General features: G+C 37.5%; 1 protein-coding gene across 3 annotated transcripts in view; it reads left to right on the top strand.

Annotated features, from left to right (window-relative positions):
- TBC1D16 (TBC1 domain family member 16) overlaps positions 1-14,875 on the top strand; it is a 53,665-nt gene extending 38,790 nt beyond the window's left edge. For 2 of the 3 annotated variants that reach the window (XM_072403962.1, XM_072403961.1), the window contains 7 exons: positions 2,971-3,138; positions 3,796-3,944; positions 4,043-4,177; positions 8,076-8,262; positions 10,090-10,269; positions 12,517-12,663; positions 13,453-14,875. In XM_072403962.1, coding sequence (XP_072260063.1) covers positions 2,971-3,138; positions 3,796-3,944; positions 4,043-4,177; positions 8,076-8,262; positions 10,090-10,269; positions 12,517-12,663; positions 13,453-13,698 — 1,212 coding nt within the window. In that variant the 3' untranslated portion in view covers positions 13,699-14,875. The remainder of the gene's footprint in view (positions 1-2,970; positions 3,139-3,795; positions 3,945-4,042; positions 4,178-8,075; positions 8,263-10,089; positions 10,270-12,516; positions 12,664-13,452) is intronic. The other variant, XM_072403963.1, reaches the window with a different exon arrangement.
- Positions 14,876-18,499: the final 3,624 nt, after the last annotated feature.

Here is an 18,499-nt window from a genome sequence, read left to right as displayed (position 1 = left end):
TTGATCACAAGCTATAATTTATCTGTAACCTGAATATTAGGAAAAAATGAACGTATCACATTCACCTTCCGGGAGCAAAGTGTGAAATAATAGAAATGGACAAGGAAAAGAGCTCAGGTACAGAAGCAGTGTTATTAAACAGTGGAGAGCTGTGGATCATGTTAAGCTGGTGAAGCATGTTTTCATGCCAATGACATTTGACAACCCCCTGGAGATTTGCAGTCAAAGCAGTTGCATCCTGTCCCTGCTGCTGTGGTGGTGGATGAAGAGAATTAATTATGCGTCTGCACTGTGCAGGCCTCGGTGGTCGCCATGTAATGCTGTTTTCCTGATTTTACTGTGACATAGGCCATTTGTAATGTAGAGTTCTGCTGGATCCTATCCAGATTGTTGCTGCCTGAGGGAAGGGCCGGCTACCAAGATTCAACAAAAGGGAATGGGTTAATCAGCCGTAATTAATACAAATCAAAGAGTTTCCCTTGAGACAAGCAGCTCTTCACCGAATGGGATTTATGTGTATCAATGTAAAATGTATCCTAAAATCACTGACCAGCTGGTAAATGCCATGATATCATAATACCTCACAGTCTATAAGTGTCATTTAAATATCCCACCGTGGAACTGACATGAAATGCATCAGAATTTTATACCAGGTTTAGAGCAGGCTTTATACAATATTGTAACTTCCTGTTTGATCCGACATTGCTGATTGTATTTCACCCCAAATGGCAGATTTTGGCATTTGGTAGAATCTTGCCAAACCGGAAATTTTTAATTTAGCTCATTGAGCTGCCCAGGTGAAACTTGTTTAAAAACACTTTACATTAGTTAATGTTCTTTTATTATTAATATTATTATTAATAATATTTATTGTTTGTTTAATGTGTATGTTTATTCACATTTTTTCTTGTTTTGTTGTTTTTTGTCTTGTTTTTGAGAATAAAACTAAATCGAATACAGTCAACCCCAATACAGCTAATGATAAGATGTTTTTGGCCCAAAAAATGAAAAAGTACAGCTAATTATAACACTTTTGTTTTATTTTGTCATCTGTGTCTTATTCAAGCAATTTCACTACATTTTCTTCCCTAAATCTTCCTTTCCTAATGTATAATGATTCACATGTAACAAATCAAATATTAGCAAACTTTATTATTTTTAAATATTACACAGTATTTATATAGCACTGACATATTATGCAGCGCTGTACAAAGTCCATAGTCATGTCACTGACCTCAAAGGGTCTCACAATCTAATGTCCCAAATCATAGTAATATGTCATTACCACAGTCTAAGGTCAATTAACCTGTTATGGTATGTTTTTGGAATGTGGGCGGAAACCCCACACAAACATGATGAGAACCTACAGACTCCATGCAGACTGTGTCTTGGCCAAGATTTAAACCTGGCACCTAGCGCTGCAAAGGCCAGAGAGCCAACCTTTGAGCCACCGCGCATTAAACTAAACTTTATGGTTAACTCTCTTTTATTATTCTAGAAAAAAATGTACATTCTTGTCTATTAAGTGACACAAGAAGTGTGGACCTACAAAAAACAGTTAGGGCCAATCCAGAGCAACCCCTTCTACTATCAGCATGCCTTTGTTTTTCATTGTTCTAGGAGAATAGCCTCCTTTCTTCATTTCTCTGTGACAATACTAAAATATATTTGGCTTGAACTTTTCCTTAAATTTATATTCTCCATATCATTACAAGTGCTGGTCTCTTTGTTTGCAGCTATCTGGAGAGGCTGTTAATAGAAAAGCAGCTTTAGGCTGTAGCCCTGGCAGTCTTCTAAATGCTTTTCAGTCTTTCCACATGCAGAGGCAGTTAAAATGTTGGCCCATGGAACTTCTAAGAAGCACTTGATCTGCATGGAATATTAGAGATGTCTCCTGAGTTCTACCCTTCATTATATTATCAATGAGTATTGCAAGTTGTAAGAGCACCCATATTCATCAATGAAAGAAGCCTAAGAAACAGGCTGCCAAGTTGTGTCCCTCCTTATCAGCCAAAAAATGGTTGGACAAAATTACTTTTATTGTTTAGATATTATAACTGGGGAGGATTCTGAATCTTCAGATGTCAGTGTTGGAACCAGCTGATTGTTTAGCTTATCTGAACTAGTCCTGAACTCGAGGCAGCGTATTTCTTTTTCAGGGTTATCTTCAAACTCTCTGATCCCTGTTTTCCAATTTATGAATCATCTAACTAAGATCTAACATTCTCATCATGGATGCCAGCTTGCTGGGCCCATGAGGAGGCTGGGGCATCCTGTTGTCAGAGACTCCCAACCATCGTCTTGGAACTTTAGGCAAATCCATACATAACACCCTGGAATTTTCAGATCTGGAAGACTGTACCTGGTCCTTCAAGTAGCTCGAGCTTCACACAGTCCCCAGTTCCTTGTTGTTTTTTTGGGATTTTTGTCATTGGTTTCATGTGTCTTCTGATCCATAGCTAGACTGTCTTTGAACTTTCCAAATGTTAATCTCTATATATGTTTTTTGTATTTAGAATAAAATATTTACCTGGAGTCCATTGATGGGGTGCATTGGATTCTCATGTGTTTTTAATGATATTCCTAATATTGTTTTGCTACAAAACTGACAAATTCTGATAAAAGGATGGGCTGGCCTTGCCAGTGTGCAATCCTTGTTTAGGTGGCAGTAAACCCCAAAGATGAAAAACTTCCAGTGCCCCTCAATGAATTTCAAGAAAATGATTTTATGTTGAGTAAAAATATTCCGTTGTTATTAGTGTTGTCATCATCATCATCCAATTAAAAAACAAAGAAGTCCCTAGCTGAGAGACAACCGCTAGTTGATCTAGGAACCCCAATGATGTCCTTATCCAAATATAAAATCTGCTTTACTATGACTGATGTTTTCTTTTTTATGCAAGTTGTTTGTGTTATTTACATATTTCCTATAGACATTACATTTTATGTCTTAACATCTTTTCTTTGCAGCAAGTATCAGAGGACAAGACATGTCTCCACTTCTCAATTCAGAGGCCAAATTTACCCTCTGCTGAATCCCATCCTGAGGAAGGCATGTACCAGAAACTTGATGTTACGCTGTGGTTGCAACATTTCAATGATGTTGGACAGGTGGAGGAGGAGTACAAGCTACGCAAGGTCAGAATCCAAACAAGGACAAATACATGCATATTTATTGCTAAACTGTTCAAACATTTTCACTTACTATGCAAACTCTTCAATTACATGAAATGTATGTGTAGACTTGCAAAGTATGGGAGAGACGGATGCACATGAAATGTGGTGACCTGCCTGGAGCTTCTGCCAATAATAAACTGTTTATTTGTAGAAATGTACTGTTATTTTTACTAACAAAGAAAAGACGGCTATCATTTTGGGCTGTATGTGTTTTGAGCTTGGAGTTCAGATCTGAAGTGTAACTGCAATTTTTTCAAATAATTAAATAGAAAGTACAGGGCCGAATAAGATTCTAACAAAAGGCTGTGCAGTGCAAGGAGGTAACAAATCTGAGATATTGGCAGATTGTTTGAGCTACCAAAGCATATATACATTTTTCCACCAGTCTTTAGGCTTTACAGTTTCCGGTGTCATTTGTCCATTTGCATGCTTAGTAACAATAGATCGGCATCAACACCTCTTAGATGTACAGCGGGGCAGAAGTGTTGGAATCAGAATACTGCCTGAACTGAATTACAGGTTCTGGACCTACAGGTCCGGAGTTCTTTAACTCCCTGATAGGTCATATGACATAAGCCAGCAAGGTAGAAAATTGCAACCCTTTCTGTTATGTTGCAGGCAATATTTTTTGGCGGTATTGAGCCTTCCTTAAGAGGGGAAGTGTGGCCATTCCTACTTGGATACTATAACTGGGAGTCAACTTCTGAAGAGCGTGAATCTCTGCGGGTTCAGAGAAGAGAGGAATATGCCCAGATCCAGAATAAAAGGTAAACCACTCCAATAACCGTCAACATAATTGGCATGAACTACTCATTTGCCATCAAAATCCTTAGTTTTTTTTTTCTCTTCTTTTGGTAATATACAGAGTATCCATGAGCCCTGATGCCCAGAAAGATTTCTGGAGAAATGTCCAGTTTACAGTGGATAAAGATGTTGTGAGGACAGACCGGAGTAACCAATTCTTCAGAGGAGAGGACAATCCCAATGTAGAGGCTATGAGGTTGTAATCTTTTCTAACATGGGAAAATATGTTGTTTCTGTAATTATCACAAAAATGTAATATATTGCAGCTTATCATTTCTTAGATTGGCTGCATTAGTTTTCTTATTTGATAACTCCTATTCACCCTTATGTATCAGGACAACAGAAACAAGATAGGACTACATACCCCAACCCCATAATACATTTACTGATGGCTATTGACAACATCTCATCACTTTGCCTGCTCTGTTTTTATGTTCAGGGAACTACATTGTTTATTGCCAAACCCTCCTTTTATCATATTTAGAAACTATATATTATATAGATAACGCTAGCTGTTCTTCTTTAGGCCATTTTAAGTCAAATCAGTGTTAGTGTAAATAAAGTTACTTATATAGGCTTGGCAACTTCCATTACTGCACCTTGTTGGCACACAACCTTTTGGCATCCTATGTAACACACCTTTGCTTACCTTATACGCACAAGGAAAACAATCTTTGTTTTACTGCTTCTAACCTGGCCAAGCGTATGGTAACTTTAAGTACAAAATAATAAATCTCATAACTGTATATGTACAAATGACAGGGAAAGTTGGGGTTAATGACACACGCTGGCAAAGCCACTTCTTTGTATCTTGCTCTTTGAGGCACAGACCAACTATGCCTAATGATATGCACAGCTCTTTGTCTGCTAGAGGTCAACTGAGCAGCATCCATTGTCCTAATTAGCCTTATGATGCTTGTGCCATTCTGCCCATCTTGATTTTATTAAAGCTCCCCAAGGCTGGGGAAGATACAATCTTATCAGTGAATCTGGGTGATCCAGCAAACCTGAAATAGAGTTCTTAAAAGTATTTTGCTATTTGTTAGCAAATGTTTTCAGTCCTGGGCCAGATCCATTCTAGGTTTGCTGGATCACACAGCTTCACTGATGAAAGTGTATCTTTTCCAGCCTTGGAGAGTTTTAATAAATCAGGCCCCATTGTAACATGAAGTATGTAGGAAAAAAACAACCCTATCTTTTCTCTAGTAAATCAGACTATAAAGATTACTGTATATACCGGAGCAAAACTGGAGATGTTTCATCCTAAAAAGGAATCTGTTTATACTCTGGTCCCACCAGTAGATGGCACTATGTCTTCATGTAAAGGGTGTAACAAACTCTTGCAGTTCAGTTCAATATTAGTGTTTATTACACGTGACATTAGGTTAAATGTCTTCTACTGAAGGCCAACAAATATGCACAAATACCCTTTTAAGAGCAATCAACACCAACCAACTCATAAGTACAGACTGAGGGCATGTGATTTTACTTTTTCCCTCTTTGAAAAGAAAAGTTAAAAAAATTATAAACCATGAATGGATTTATTCTCATCCATTTCTATTGAAAACCTTAGTTTTGAGTGTTAGCAGTAATGGATGAATTTTGTGTCCCAAGTTTATACTTCAAACATTTTCATGTATTTTCCAGTAAATAAAATACCTTTACCAATTTATATTTGAGTATACTTAGTTTAACACAAAATTGTTTTATTTAACTACTTTACATGATTAAATGTATTAGTTTGTATTAGTTTGAAAAGCGCAGTAAACATTTTTGTTAGTTAAAAAAAATGTATATACTATATGTTAGACCAAAACGTGGGGCAACCAAGGAATAAAGAGTGACAGAAGGATTTAATTACACATGAACAGTTAAATGAGGGACAGTTGAAAGCTATAGGTGACAGGTATAGATGGAGCAACTATCTGAAATGTGATAATTGCTACCAATAAAGACACATAGAAATCTCAGCATCAATAATTTTTAAACTTGTGTACCTACCTCTTTTTTATTATATATTCTTCTCTGTGTTTGTGTCAAACATTGCTATTTGTTTTTTATAATGCATTCCCCTCTGCAGCAAAGAACAGCCTTTGATGACATGAGCTGCAGTTATCAATGATTTATTTACATTTGGAGATTAAGAGATTATATTATCAATAATGAACAACCTAGGAGACAGATCTGCGGCATCCCAGTGTGTTTATACTCTTACTTTTTATGGGCTGTCTGTTGGTGCATTTTATTTAATAACGAAAGACATTCACTGCTCATGCTTTTTTTCTGCAATTAAATGCAAGTTTATATTAAACAATTCCTTTATTAGACTGAAAACACCCAGAATGACAGAAACACTTTGTTTATAACAAGAACTAATCAAATCATGATATCACTACTCTGCCAGCAATTTGCCATTGTCTGATCCACCAGCCTCCCATCTACTGCCAGGCCCTGTTTTATTCCAGCTACAGTTAAGACAAAGCCTTACCATTTACAAAAGTCATTTTAAAATACTTATGGCTATTTAAGTCACACTTTCCTGACTGATTTTTTTTGTTTCTTATAATTTCTTATTTCCTATTTAGAAATTGAAAAAAAAAAAGTTATGTCATGAAGTTAAGTCATGAAGAATGCAGAAATTGACAGCTATAAATATTTTAGGTTAAAGCCGACGATTTTAGTAAATAAGGTGTAAGTGTTGGGTCTGGGCTAGCCAGCAAGGTGTAAGTGTTGGGTCTGGGCTAGCCAGCAAGGTGTAAGTGTTGGGTCTGGGCTAGCCAGCAAGGTGTAAGTGTTGGGTCTGGACTAGTATGGGGCCCAGGAATTTCTGTTAGCAGCCATAACACACTATCTATATTTGAATGTCAGTGCACCTCTGTAAAGTGCCCAATGCCTGAACATTTGTGTCCTAAGATCCCCTGGAAGCCGAACTCCAAGACTTGCATAAAAATACCTTAAAGTGGTTCAACCCTGCATCGCAATAGTGATCACAATAGTTTACAATATATATATATATATATATATATATATATATATATATATATATTTATACACTAGGAATATGATTTTTAAGATATTTTGCCTCTTAAGCTCAAAGAATACTATTAAAACATTACATAAATATGTGTTTTACATTTTATTTTAACTGGTATATATGCTGTGTTAGTCTAATTTTACAAATATGAACCCTCGGTCACTTAAAAAAAAATCAGCTCTGGTTGCAATACTCAAGAGCTCTACCATTCAGTTTTACTTTTCCACAAAAGATGTTCTTTAGTTCTAAATGATGCCCAGTGACTGTTCACCTGGAAGATTGAGGACAATCCAGTGAATGTTGGCTGGCAGGGACATGCCTCTTGAGACACTAAAAACAATGTGGCCAAGAACAGAAATACCTGTTGATCTTGCTAGAAGTGCAATGTCCTTGTCAATTCATGTTAATCAGACTAAATCACAAGCAACGTTATCTCCCTTCTGTAACTATACTCTGTAAACGGTAAACTCCATACCCTTCAGATAACACCGAGAGAGGGGCCTGGGTGACAACCATGGCTCCCTGCATAGATACACTGGAGGAATGAGAGTAGCCACGCAGGGACAGGAAGTGTGTTATATGCAGGATAACCAGGTGAAAACCAATGCAGGTAATTAGGAGTTCAGAAAAGCTACCAGGTTCTGTTTGCAGCATCCTGCAGAAATCAATGCATTCTCAGTATTTAATGCAAATTGTAGTTTATAAAGGGATATAAGAGCAACCCCGCTATCATTTACAGCTAAAAATGGCACTATCTAAGCTTCTCTTTAAATCCGCATTTGCCATAGTGCTGTGTATGTGATCAGTTATGACATCTGGCATTCAAGGACTTGAAAGTTCTCTTAAGATCTGATGTAAAGACATTTTTCACTCAAAGCATGCCTTAAATGTTCCTGTTTTGGAAACAGTTCAGTCAGTGGGTTTATTTCCACTTTAAGCAATTAATAAAGCTTTGTAACCTTTTTAAATATTGTGTATTCTAATTAGTGTGTTTAAATCTTTTTTTTTTTTTTTGTTTTTTTTTTGTTTATGCTCCGTTCTTCTCCTATTTTTACTCCAGGAGGATCCTGCTGAACTATGCTGTGCATTGCCCTGGAGTTGGCTACTCTCAAGGAATGTCAGATCTGGTGGCACCACTGTTGGCAGAGATCCTGGATGAGTCTGACACCTACTGGTGTTTTGTAGGCCTTATGCAAAATACTATTTTTATCAGCTCGCCTTGTGACGAGGACATGGAAAAGCAGTTAGTAAGTGGTCTCCAGTGCTCTAATGAGAATGCTATGGCCTCTATTGTATTTAATTTGTTTTATGTTGTATAAATGTCATAGGATTTTTTATGTATTATTGTATATACATTTTGATATTATAGTACTCAAAATTATGTCATCCCTGGACAAATAAGAGATTTTTAAGTTGGTATATATAGTAGAAGGAATACAAATCTAACACAACCTCTACCCAGGCTGTATTAAGACATAACAATCCTGTAGACACACATTAATTACGGCACTCTTTATTACATGCTTTGAACTTGTACTGTGCAAATGTTTAGTAAAAAATATTACAATGTTCTATTTGAGACACGGAGCATGGAGACATATTAATGTCTTAAACCAGCTTTCAATAAACAAGAGAGCAGGGAGATGTTTTCCTGAGCTATAGCGAATCCCATAACATCCCTGCACACATCTCCTCCACTAGTTAATTTGTTGAATTTAAGCGGCCAGAGATAAAGAACAATAAAAAACACATTTTTAAAGTTTGTAGGTTATAAGGCTTGGTGCTGAACTTCTGACTTTGTTTGCCGTGGACATTGCACATTTAAATATTTGTGTGTCCAATATGAATGTGCACCAACACAAATCATAAATGGGACAAGAATCATTTCCACTTGTTCCCCTTTGGTTGGAGTAAACTCATCAAATACAATGGATCGCTGTGTAAACATATGGTCAAACAGTGTGTATTGAACTCCAATCAACCATTTAGGGTATACCTCACACAACCCGGGTGCATGCTTACCCATGCTCATCAGGGATAGGTGTCACAAGTGTACTCGATTACCATTAATTTGCCATAAAAACGTTGTTTATTATTGTATTAGGAACTCCGTGCTTTTGCAAAAAAAAGTATTTCCCTCCAATATGTTTGAATTTAAGATATGTCCTTGAAATTGTAAGGCTTTTTTTTGTGATCCTATGTAGTCCAATTGGAACTTGTACATTTCCTACATTTTTTGCTGTATATACATACATGGTGATAGCTGTATTTATCAGATGTGCACCACTTGGACCCTTCTGTCCCTGGTTTAAAGCATCTTTTTTGCCAAGCAACCATTAAGAGAGATCCAACATCTTGGACGTAACTCACTTCACAAAAGCCCAGACGGCAAGATAAATCTGCCAATGCAATCAGAATGCTTCATCTGGTACCTGACACTTGCTGTCACTGGAGTGAGAATATCATATCATAGAAAAAGTGCTTATGCTATTGACAGCTGCTAGAGATTAGGAGGTAATGCAATTATTTCATGCATAGACTGAGAGTCTCCTGTGCTATGGTTACAGTTAGTCTTTAGATCAGTCTTTTTACTCAAAGCAGGCCTTGAAAAAATGTTCAAGTCTTGGGAACCCCTGGGTAAAATCAACTTATTGGGGGTCTTTAAGGAAAAAGCCCCCTAAATTAGTGACCAGTGGAAAGAATGCCTCTCTCCCACTTACAGTGGTGGCTAGAATACCATAATTTATAGACAACTAAAAACATTGTTAGTCATGAAGCTGACTCTGCCAGTGGAGATGGCCCCCTGAACTATGAAGGCATCATTGAATTGGAACATAATCAGCCACAGTTTGGGGAACCCCTAGCAACCTCTGGAGGAAGCCTGGGGTTCCATGGAACCCTGGTTGAGAATGGCTGCTGAACCATGCCATGTACTACCCTGACCGAACAAGAGCACCACAAATTCTAATTTAGCTCTATTATTACACAATCTACTGTACATGTGCTTTTTTTATATTGGTTTATTTAATTACAACTACTGCAATTTTTGTAAAAATAATGTATACTACTTTCAGATGTATCTTCGTGAGTTACTGCGTCTTGTGTACCCTCGATTTTATCAGCATTTACTGTCTCTTGGAGAAGATGGTCTCCAGATGCTGTTCTGCCACCGGTGGATCCTGCTTTGCTTTAAAAGAGAATTTCCAGATTCCGAGGCCCTCCGGATGTGGGAAGCATGCTGGGCTCATTATCAGGTGCCATTTTTTTAAAAACATAGGGACTTGGTTTCCATGTTTGTTTTGATAGCTTGGTTTTGGTATAACATGACGTTGAGTCTTACTTTGCGAAGTTGAACAGGCATAGGACTTTCTCACATTTGGCTGTGCCTGGACAGCAGCAGTGACTTCATTATTAAACCATATTCACTGTCAACAGCAGCTGTGGGCAAATGCCATATGTCTGCTTGTTGTACTTAAGGTCTTGGCATTTAGGTCTTTATAGCTAACAAAAATATATAACATTGGTGTGCCGCTATGCTCTCCTTCATTGAAATTCACAATTTTTTCCGGTCAGTGGCCGATGTCTCCTGCCATGTCTACAGCATTCACACTCCATCCTTATCTTTCTGTACAATGCTGCATTGACTGGTACCTAGCAAACTTTCTATTATACTCACTGCATCATAATCTTAGCTGATTTGTTAATTTTGTTTTTGAAGCTTTTTTCTTTTGCTAATAAGTTTTAATTATTTCAGCTACATTTAGTTTTAGCTCATGCAGCTTTATTACCTCTTTACTGTTCTTGCTAACTCACCCCTTACTTTATCCCCATTTACCCCTTCTAATTCCTCTAAATCTTAACCAACTTTTTTTTGTTTCTGCCTCTTCCCAGATTCAAGTTTATAATCCTTTCTAACCCTCCTCCCATTGTTACCCCCAGCAAGATGCACCATTTCCATTAAGATATATTCCATACCTAACAGAAACGGCAGCCAACTGAAAAGTCAGCCCAGTTCTCTGAACAACAAACCCTTTCTTCCTGTGCCAACTTTTCAGCAGCTTATTTAACTCTGTAAACTCCTACTGGCTCGGTGGTGTTAGATGGGGCACTGATAGAATTTCTCCAAATACTGCCTAGGAGTTTCTTGGTTTCCCTTGGTATATTAGTCTCAAATATATAAAATATAATATATAATACAATGTGTGTCAAAATGTTGCTATTTTAAGTGGGCTGGATTTAAAGTTAAGTTGTGCATTGTGTACTAGGTAGTGTAAATAGCCAATAAACACGTTTTATGCAGCATTACTGCATAGGTTGTGACCCTAGAGCTTGGCAGCTTATTGCTGTGACACCTATGCTGTGTTTTATCCGGCCTCCTTCTGTGTTGCCCTCAAGTTGCTTTCCTTTGAATCATCGCTCCTAGGCCACCCTCCTCAAGCTGCCAGGGGTGGCTTCCCCTTCCAGCTCTGTATACAAGAGACTCAGGACATGTGCCCAATAAAAGTAACTCAATGCTGACTTCATCAGTCACATTTAACTCTTCCCTCTCTTGTGCCTCTCCAACAATCAAAGACAGGGGCAGGAGAGGCAGGGCTTCTGGTACCCATGCGAGATAAACATCCTGGGTGCTCCTTCACTATCCAGCATTGCAAAAGTTAAGCTCTTTTGATCAGGACCCAATGCAGAAATTCCCCTTGCCCCTTCCAGCAATGGTATGCCTAAGGAGAGGCAACGGGGGCACAGACAGCAATAGGTTCCTAAAAGGGTCAACAAATGTCAGGTCACTCCTTCCTCTTCCCTGGGACACCTTGTGATTGCAGGGGTGATAGTTAAGCCCCTGATTATCAGTAGTGGCCAATGATCAAGAATTTGCAAGCAAAATGTATTCACTAACTGATCTGTTACTTATGTCTTCTTTTTTTATTGTGGAACAAGGACAGGACTGTTCTTTTGCAACAACTGTAGGTCAAGACTCCATTTTTTTAAAGCAAGCCCCAACTTTTCAGTTTTAGATAAAGTAAAGATTTATTAAATACTTTTGCCATCAGTTTTACCATGTGAAGATTTACTTTTATGTACACACAAGAAGTTGGAGAAAATGTATTGCCCTCTTTGGCAGCTGGCACCAAAAAAGTATCCTCGTTGGGAGTTTTCTTTTCTCTTTCTATTCTGGTTAAATTTGAAAATTTCTCTTCTTTCTTCATTTCTGTGTTGAAAATAGTCCATAGGAAATATCAAAAGGATGGGTCACCTCCAATGGACACACAGAAACCTGGCACATAAATCTAACATTAAAAAGTTGTGTTTAGCTTTAGATATGCTTTAATATTATTGATTGCTCTTGCATTTGACTGTTTCCAAGTTTTGAGGATCTTTCCCATTGTAATCACAAAGTTGATGAAAGAAACCATACCTGTGTAGCTGTCATGTCTATAGGCATTGCTGTCTCTATTAAGAAAATGTTAAATGTACTTTTTCTGACACTGTTCTATATCCTTTAGACAGATTATTTCCACCTTTTCCTCTGTGTTGCGATTATTGTTCTGTATGGAGATGATGTCATCGAGCAGCAGTTGCCAACAGACCAGATGTTGCTACATTTCAGTAACTTGGCCATGCATATGAATGGAGATCTGGTTCTCAAAAAGGTAAGTATCCAGAATTATGTATATGTTTTTGGTATCATGGGACATAAAAATGTTTCCTTAGGGTGAGCTAAAGACAGATATTTTATATATACATTCAAGTATTTAAAACAAAGGGATCCATTTCCAAAGGTGTAAAGTCAAAGCTTTGCAAGTTTCTTTCACACGGTCTCGTGAACTTGTTCTGTACACAAGCATATTCATTGTGCTGGATTCTCCTTTTCTCCCATACTTGCATATAGGCAGCTGTCTTTTTTCACCAAAATAATACATTTCTTAACCTGAACTCCAGACAAACAATGAATTAAACAAATGATTTATTGATCTATATCATTATACACTTACAAATGTAATAAAAGGGAATCACCCTCCTATGCCATCCTTGGTGTCAGGAAGTCTGCATAGCTATTAAACGCCCCAGCCTTTACCTTTTCAACATTCTCCCTAGGAATTTTAATTTAGAAGTTGTAGGTGGGTGGTGACCCCTCTTTTGTGATTGAAGTCTTTAGTAAGCACCCTAAAACAGATGGGTGGTTACTAAAAAAATGCTGCGTGGGGTGGTTACCCCACCACAAAAATATGCTGAGTGGTACGCCCAGCTAAAAGCTAAAAGGGACTGGGGAGAACACTGCTTTTTCTACCCCCCCCCCCCCCTCCCCTATGACTTTATTCTAATTTCTCTCTTGCTAACTTTCTTTCTTTGTTTTTACATGTGTTGTCAGCTCCCCTTATAATGCAACATTGTTTTTCCTGTTTCCATTTCTTACCGTTACCTTTTCTTCCTATTTGCAGGCAAGAAGTTTACTTTACAAGTTTCGCCTCTTGCCTAAAATTCCGTGCAGTTTACATGACTTGTGCAAACTGTGTGGGTCAGGCATGTGGGATAGCGGTTATATACCGCCGGTGGAATGTACGGGACAACACCCAGAATCTAACAACTGCCTGTATGGTGGCATTGTAGCAGAGCCAGTGCCCAGCCCTCAGAAACACACCAAGAAAAGGCACAAATCACTGGATGTTTTTACCTTCAGGAAATAGAAAGCCAAGGTCATAAAGTTGCAGCAGACCGATATAGACCCGGATGATGTTTATCATTGAAAATCTGTTATCTGCTTATGGTTCTCACAAAGATTCATCTTCAGTCAAACGCATGAGATTGCTCAGGATATGCAATTCTCGATCCTTCACACATCCGCTCAGTTTGATTTTTAGCAGATGGGAGTGTTGGAGTTGGGTTAAAACTGTTTACAAAAAGGTTGTTTCCATCTCACCTACGGATATGACTTCAACTTCTTCATCATCCAGATCATGCTTCTCTTCAGCCTCCTACATATAAACCTGCTGCTGATTAAGTGACACCTGTGTGTGAGTGATTGGAGAAGAATGAGCTGCGTTGCAATGTGTGTATGCACATATCTGCTATTCTTCATGCAAGGTGACATAAAGGGTCCTATGTAGTGATTAACATTGGGCCTATTTCTACATTACCCTATTACAGGGCATGCCTGGGCAAAAAAAAAGAAAAAAACACAAAATGAGTATCTCAGCAATACATGCAAAGTTTAGCCTATTAAAATGTTGCAGGGACAGAATAAATACACATTGACCTGCCAAAAAACCTTATAAAGTCCTAATTTTTGAGCCTTACCTAAGTTATAGGTAGACACCTCTCTTCTGATCATCTTTATAACATAAGGGGAAGATGTCTAGATGTGGGCGTACTCTTGGCTAACACACTGCTTGAATTTCAGTTAAGCCGAAGCAGAGATGGCAACTCAAATAGGAAGTTCAGTGAAGTTCTTGCAGACCAACAGGTATTTTTCTGTACATGCTGCATTTTTACAGAAAGAACCATGGGAAATGTGCATGCTTTGCAGAGATGTACGTAATGTTTTTTTAAATATTTTTCCCAGACTTTAACATCATGTTCAAGTAGACCAAATGTTGGTGGATATACAGTTTCTGAATATGGTATTTATGATGGCAAAATATATATAAAAGTGAGTAGAAAAGGGTCATGTCATTCTACGGTTTAGAAGAAAATTGAACATGTTACATCTTTTTGAAATCTGACCGTACCTAAATTGCCAGTGAAGCACAATCCTATACCTCTTTAATTCACAGACTCTTCGGTATAATGACAGAATAAAAGAATGGTATCTGTGGATAGAACATTCAACCAATGTTTTTGTAATAAAATGAAGCATCCACTGTGTATGGTCTATTTGTTTTCATTATAAAGGGTTTAAATTTTTTCTACTTGTACATAGGTGACTGATTCCAGCCACCCCTTCTGTGGACCATGGTGGGCACCTATTTATACCAAGAGGGCTGCCAGTGTCTCCCACTTGCCAAGCGTTCCTGTTGCTGCAGGTCCTTGCTTCTTTTTTTCCACCTTTTCAGCTATCCAATCCCAACAGGGAAAGAGGCGATCCTCAAACATCTTCAAATATCAGGGCAGAGTTTGGTATAACACTTTACCTTGGGGGACAACATTTCCGAATCATAAGGTCAAGTGAGTGGTTGTAGAGCACCTTTTGGTTTCTTTGCTTAGGCAGAGCTTTGTCATGATGATGACAACATTCCCCTTCTTTCTTCAGCCCAAAACTTTACCTAATAAGAAAAAGGCATTCACTCCACTTCACATCCTCAATAAAACAGCCCATTTACCTTCTATATAACACCCTGAAGGAACCAATGTCCAATCACAGAACAGAAATCTAAACTAACCCTGCCCCCCAAAGGGTAATTAAAGAGCCGTAAGGTTTATGTAAATCTCCCCTCACAAAAAGAATAATGCAACCCCTCTTCATTACTTCCCACTTACCCAAACCCTCACACTGATGTTTGTATAAAGCCACATACACTTGTCGTTGGAAAGGATCTTTCACGATCCTTTCCAACGATAAGAACCGCAAGATGCAAGAAAGTCTAAAAGGAAATGTTCTGCTGTGTACTGTGTATGGGGAAACCCATAGTGCTCTTGGGTTCATGTGTCATGGAGGTCATTCTTTGTATTACATATACTTGTTTAAAACATATTTTATGTACTCCAAGAATAATAAATATGAAACATTATCTTAAAACATATAACCTTTGGATACAGGAGATGGCCAGTGTCTGCTGTTAATACAAGAAAGAGAATTCTGCTTAGCTATTGAGTTTTTTACTGTACCTATATTGGCCAATAAGAGTCCTGAATAGGCAAATTTTAGGATTGAATGGATTGAGATACAAATGCCTTGGCAGGTAATACTGCACCCACCTATGTACTACAAGTATGGATTTAGATTTTCTTTTTTTACTTGTGTTCTGCTTAAAAGAGTTTTTGCAATTTAGTAGAATAAAATGCTGTCACTGTCCTTAGACCTTCCTATAATGAAGGCTTTGGGTTTTTAGGGTATCAAGTATAAGGCTTATACTAGTCATTTGCACCCTCTTGCCGATTGCCTGTTACCATAGCAGCATTCAGAGATTAGTACGGGGAAGGATTAGGTGTGAAAGGCACCATAATTTAGTATCTCCAAACATCACTATAAGTGCCTCCAGACTCTTCCACAACTTAAGCTTCTTAAAGCTGTCAGGATAACCTGCAGGGGTAGCAGAACTTAATGGTATGACAGGTGTTGTTTAATGGATGGAGTGGCTGGAGCTTGTCATCACCCTCTCAAACACCATTAAAGCCTGCTTATTGGAAAAGAAATAATGCTTAATATCCCTACTGTCCATTTTTACTGATTTCATTTCGCTTTAAACTTGAATTCCAGCCAAACAGCTAAATGGACAGATAACGTACATACAGGAGTAATGTTTCACCTGCCAAAGAATTACCCTATCACACAGCACATCCAGGCAGATGACATCACTTTATCGGTCAGAGACTATAGATTGGCCCCTCCTCTGCCTTCTGATTGGAAAGAAAAAGAGCAGCGGGAGGCAAATGCTTAGGGTTTCTCTCTCCCCTCCTCTATCACCATGTCTCTTGTCAGATCATTTATTTTGGTAGGCAGAGGTAGAGAAAATCCATTTTACATCTAGTTTTCAAGAATGACCTAACAAACTGAAAAATTAGTAGTTACTTTCATGTAATTTTATTTTGTGAAGAGTTGTTATTATTATGAAGTAGTTAGTTACACTGTGATCTGCTATGTGATGATTTGTTTATCAGTAAACCAATGAAGATATGTAAAAGCTTATGCTTAAATGCTTATTGTTCTTGCTGGAGTGGAGGATGTACCTGGGTACCTACAGCGGAAGGATCTCCCTGCTTCTGTTTTTTTTCATTGCGTCGATGTCTAATATTTAAATCTCTCTTGTTGCTTTTTAATCATTACCCCATCACATCATCAGGACATTCCTGACATGAAATGTCCTATTACTTTATGGCAATATTATAGTATCTTCCAAAAAGAGACACAATGTGGAACAAGCTAAAGTAGATGATACATTCTGAGGAATATATCAGCTGCAGGGAGCCTATGGGCAATACTGATGAGTAGTCTTTTTCCCTCTGCTTGCCTTTTCCAAGTTTTCCAGATTTCAGGTCCTGTTTAATACCAAGTGGTTTTATTACAGTAAATTAGGTATCAGAGTATTGCTTATCACACTAGTCTAATCTGGCCAATCCCCGAATGGTTGTAAAAATTGACACCAACTTTTTACAGGAAATTGAAATAGTTCAATATCCATTTAGGTGAATAGGCATAGCTCATGTCACTTTGTAGACACACAATGATCTTTTAGAAATACAGATGCATTTTGGTGCAGTTATCTGTATGTTCCTTATCTAGAAATATTGGAATCATGCTAAATGTAACCACATACCAGACTTTCAGCTAAAAACCCCATAAAAGACATAAGAATTTTCCCACTGTTGTGAGGCATGCATCTGTATGTTGAGTGTCGGGTTGCTTCTCATTCCTAATGGCTCCTCAAACTCACCTGTACTTCATTGGGCAGCCCATTAAAATTCAAAACATTCAGCGCACAGCCATAGTGGGAATACGTCCTAGATAACAAAGAAAAAAGACACAAAAAATGTACTTAACATGAATGTTATAGCTTAAAAAATTATATATATATATATATATATATATATATATATATATATATATATAATTCTGAGAAGAAACATATAAGGGGGGATATGATCACCCTGTATAAATATATAAACTGTCCATATAGAGAACTCTCTTCCCCATTATTCACTTTGAGATCAGCACTCTTTGCGGCTGGAGGAAAAGAAGTTTAAGCTCCGGATAAGGAAGGGATTCTTCACTGTAAGGTCTGTGAAAATGTGGAATCACATTATATCTGGGATATGTTTATTTCCCTAGTAGTTGAACTTGACGGACGTATGTCTTTTTTCAACCTAACCTACTATGTAACTATATATATGATATATATATATATATATATATATATATATGTGCATAAAAACATAAAATGCATGCATTTTCAGGACACCTGTGTATGACTAAATCTTATATAAAGTAATGCAAAATAAAAACTGAAAGGTGTATAATTTAATAAGAATTAACAACATATCTAAAAAACAAAAACAAAGGTAAAGGAATTAAAAATAATTATAATAATATAATTTATATAATTATAGAATCCATTTACACTGTATATCCAGCTTTAAGTATGAAAATATAGCTTCACCTTCAGATATATATATATATATATATATATATATATATATATATATACACACACATATGTCTTGGATTTAGGACATGAAATAACATTAGATCTCCATGTATACATACAAAGGCACACTAGTAGCACAATTGCTGGGAATGTTCAGGCTGCCAGGTGTTAAATCTCCTGGAGTCAC

Source organism: Pyxicephalus adspersus, chromosome 3, assembly GCF_032062135.1.
Source record: "Pyxicephalus adspersus chromosome 3, UCB_Pads_2.0, whole genome shotgun sequence".
In the NCBI taxonomy this organism is placed as follows: domain Eukaryota; kingdom Metazoa; phylum Chordata; class Amphibia; order Anura; family Pyxicephalidae; genus Pyxicephalus; species Pyxicephalus adspersus.
This window is presented reverse-complemented; position numbering and strand designations above follow the sequence as displayed.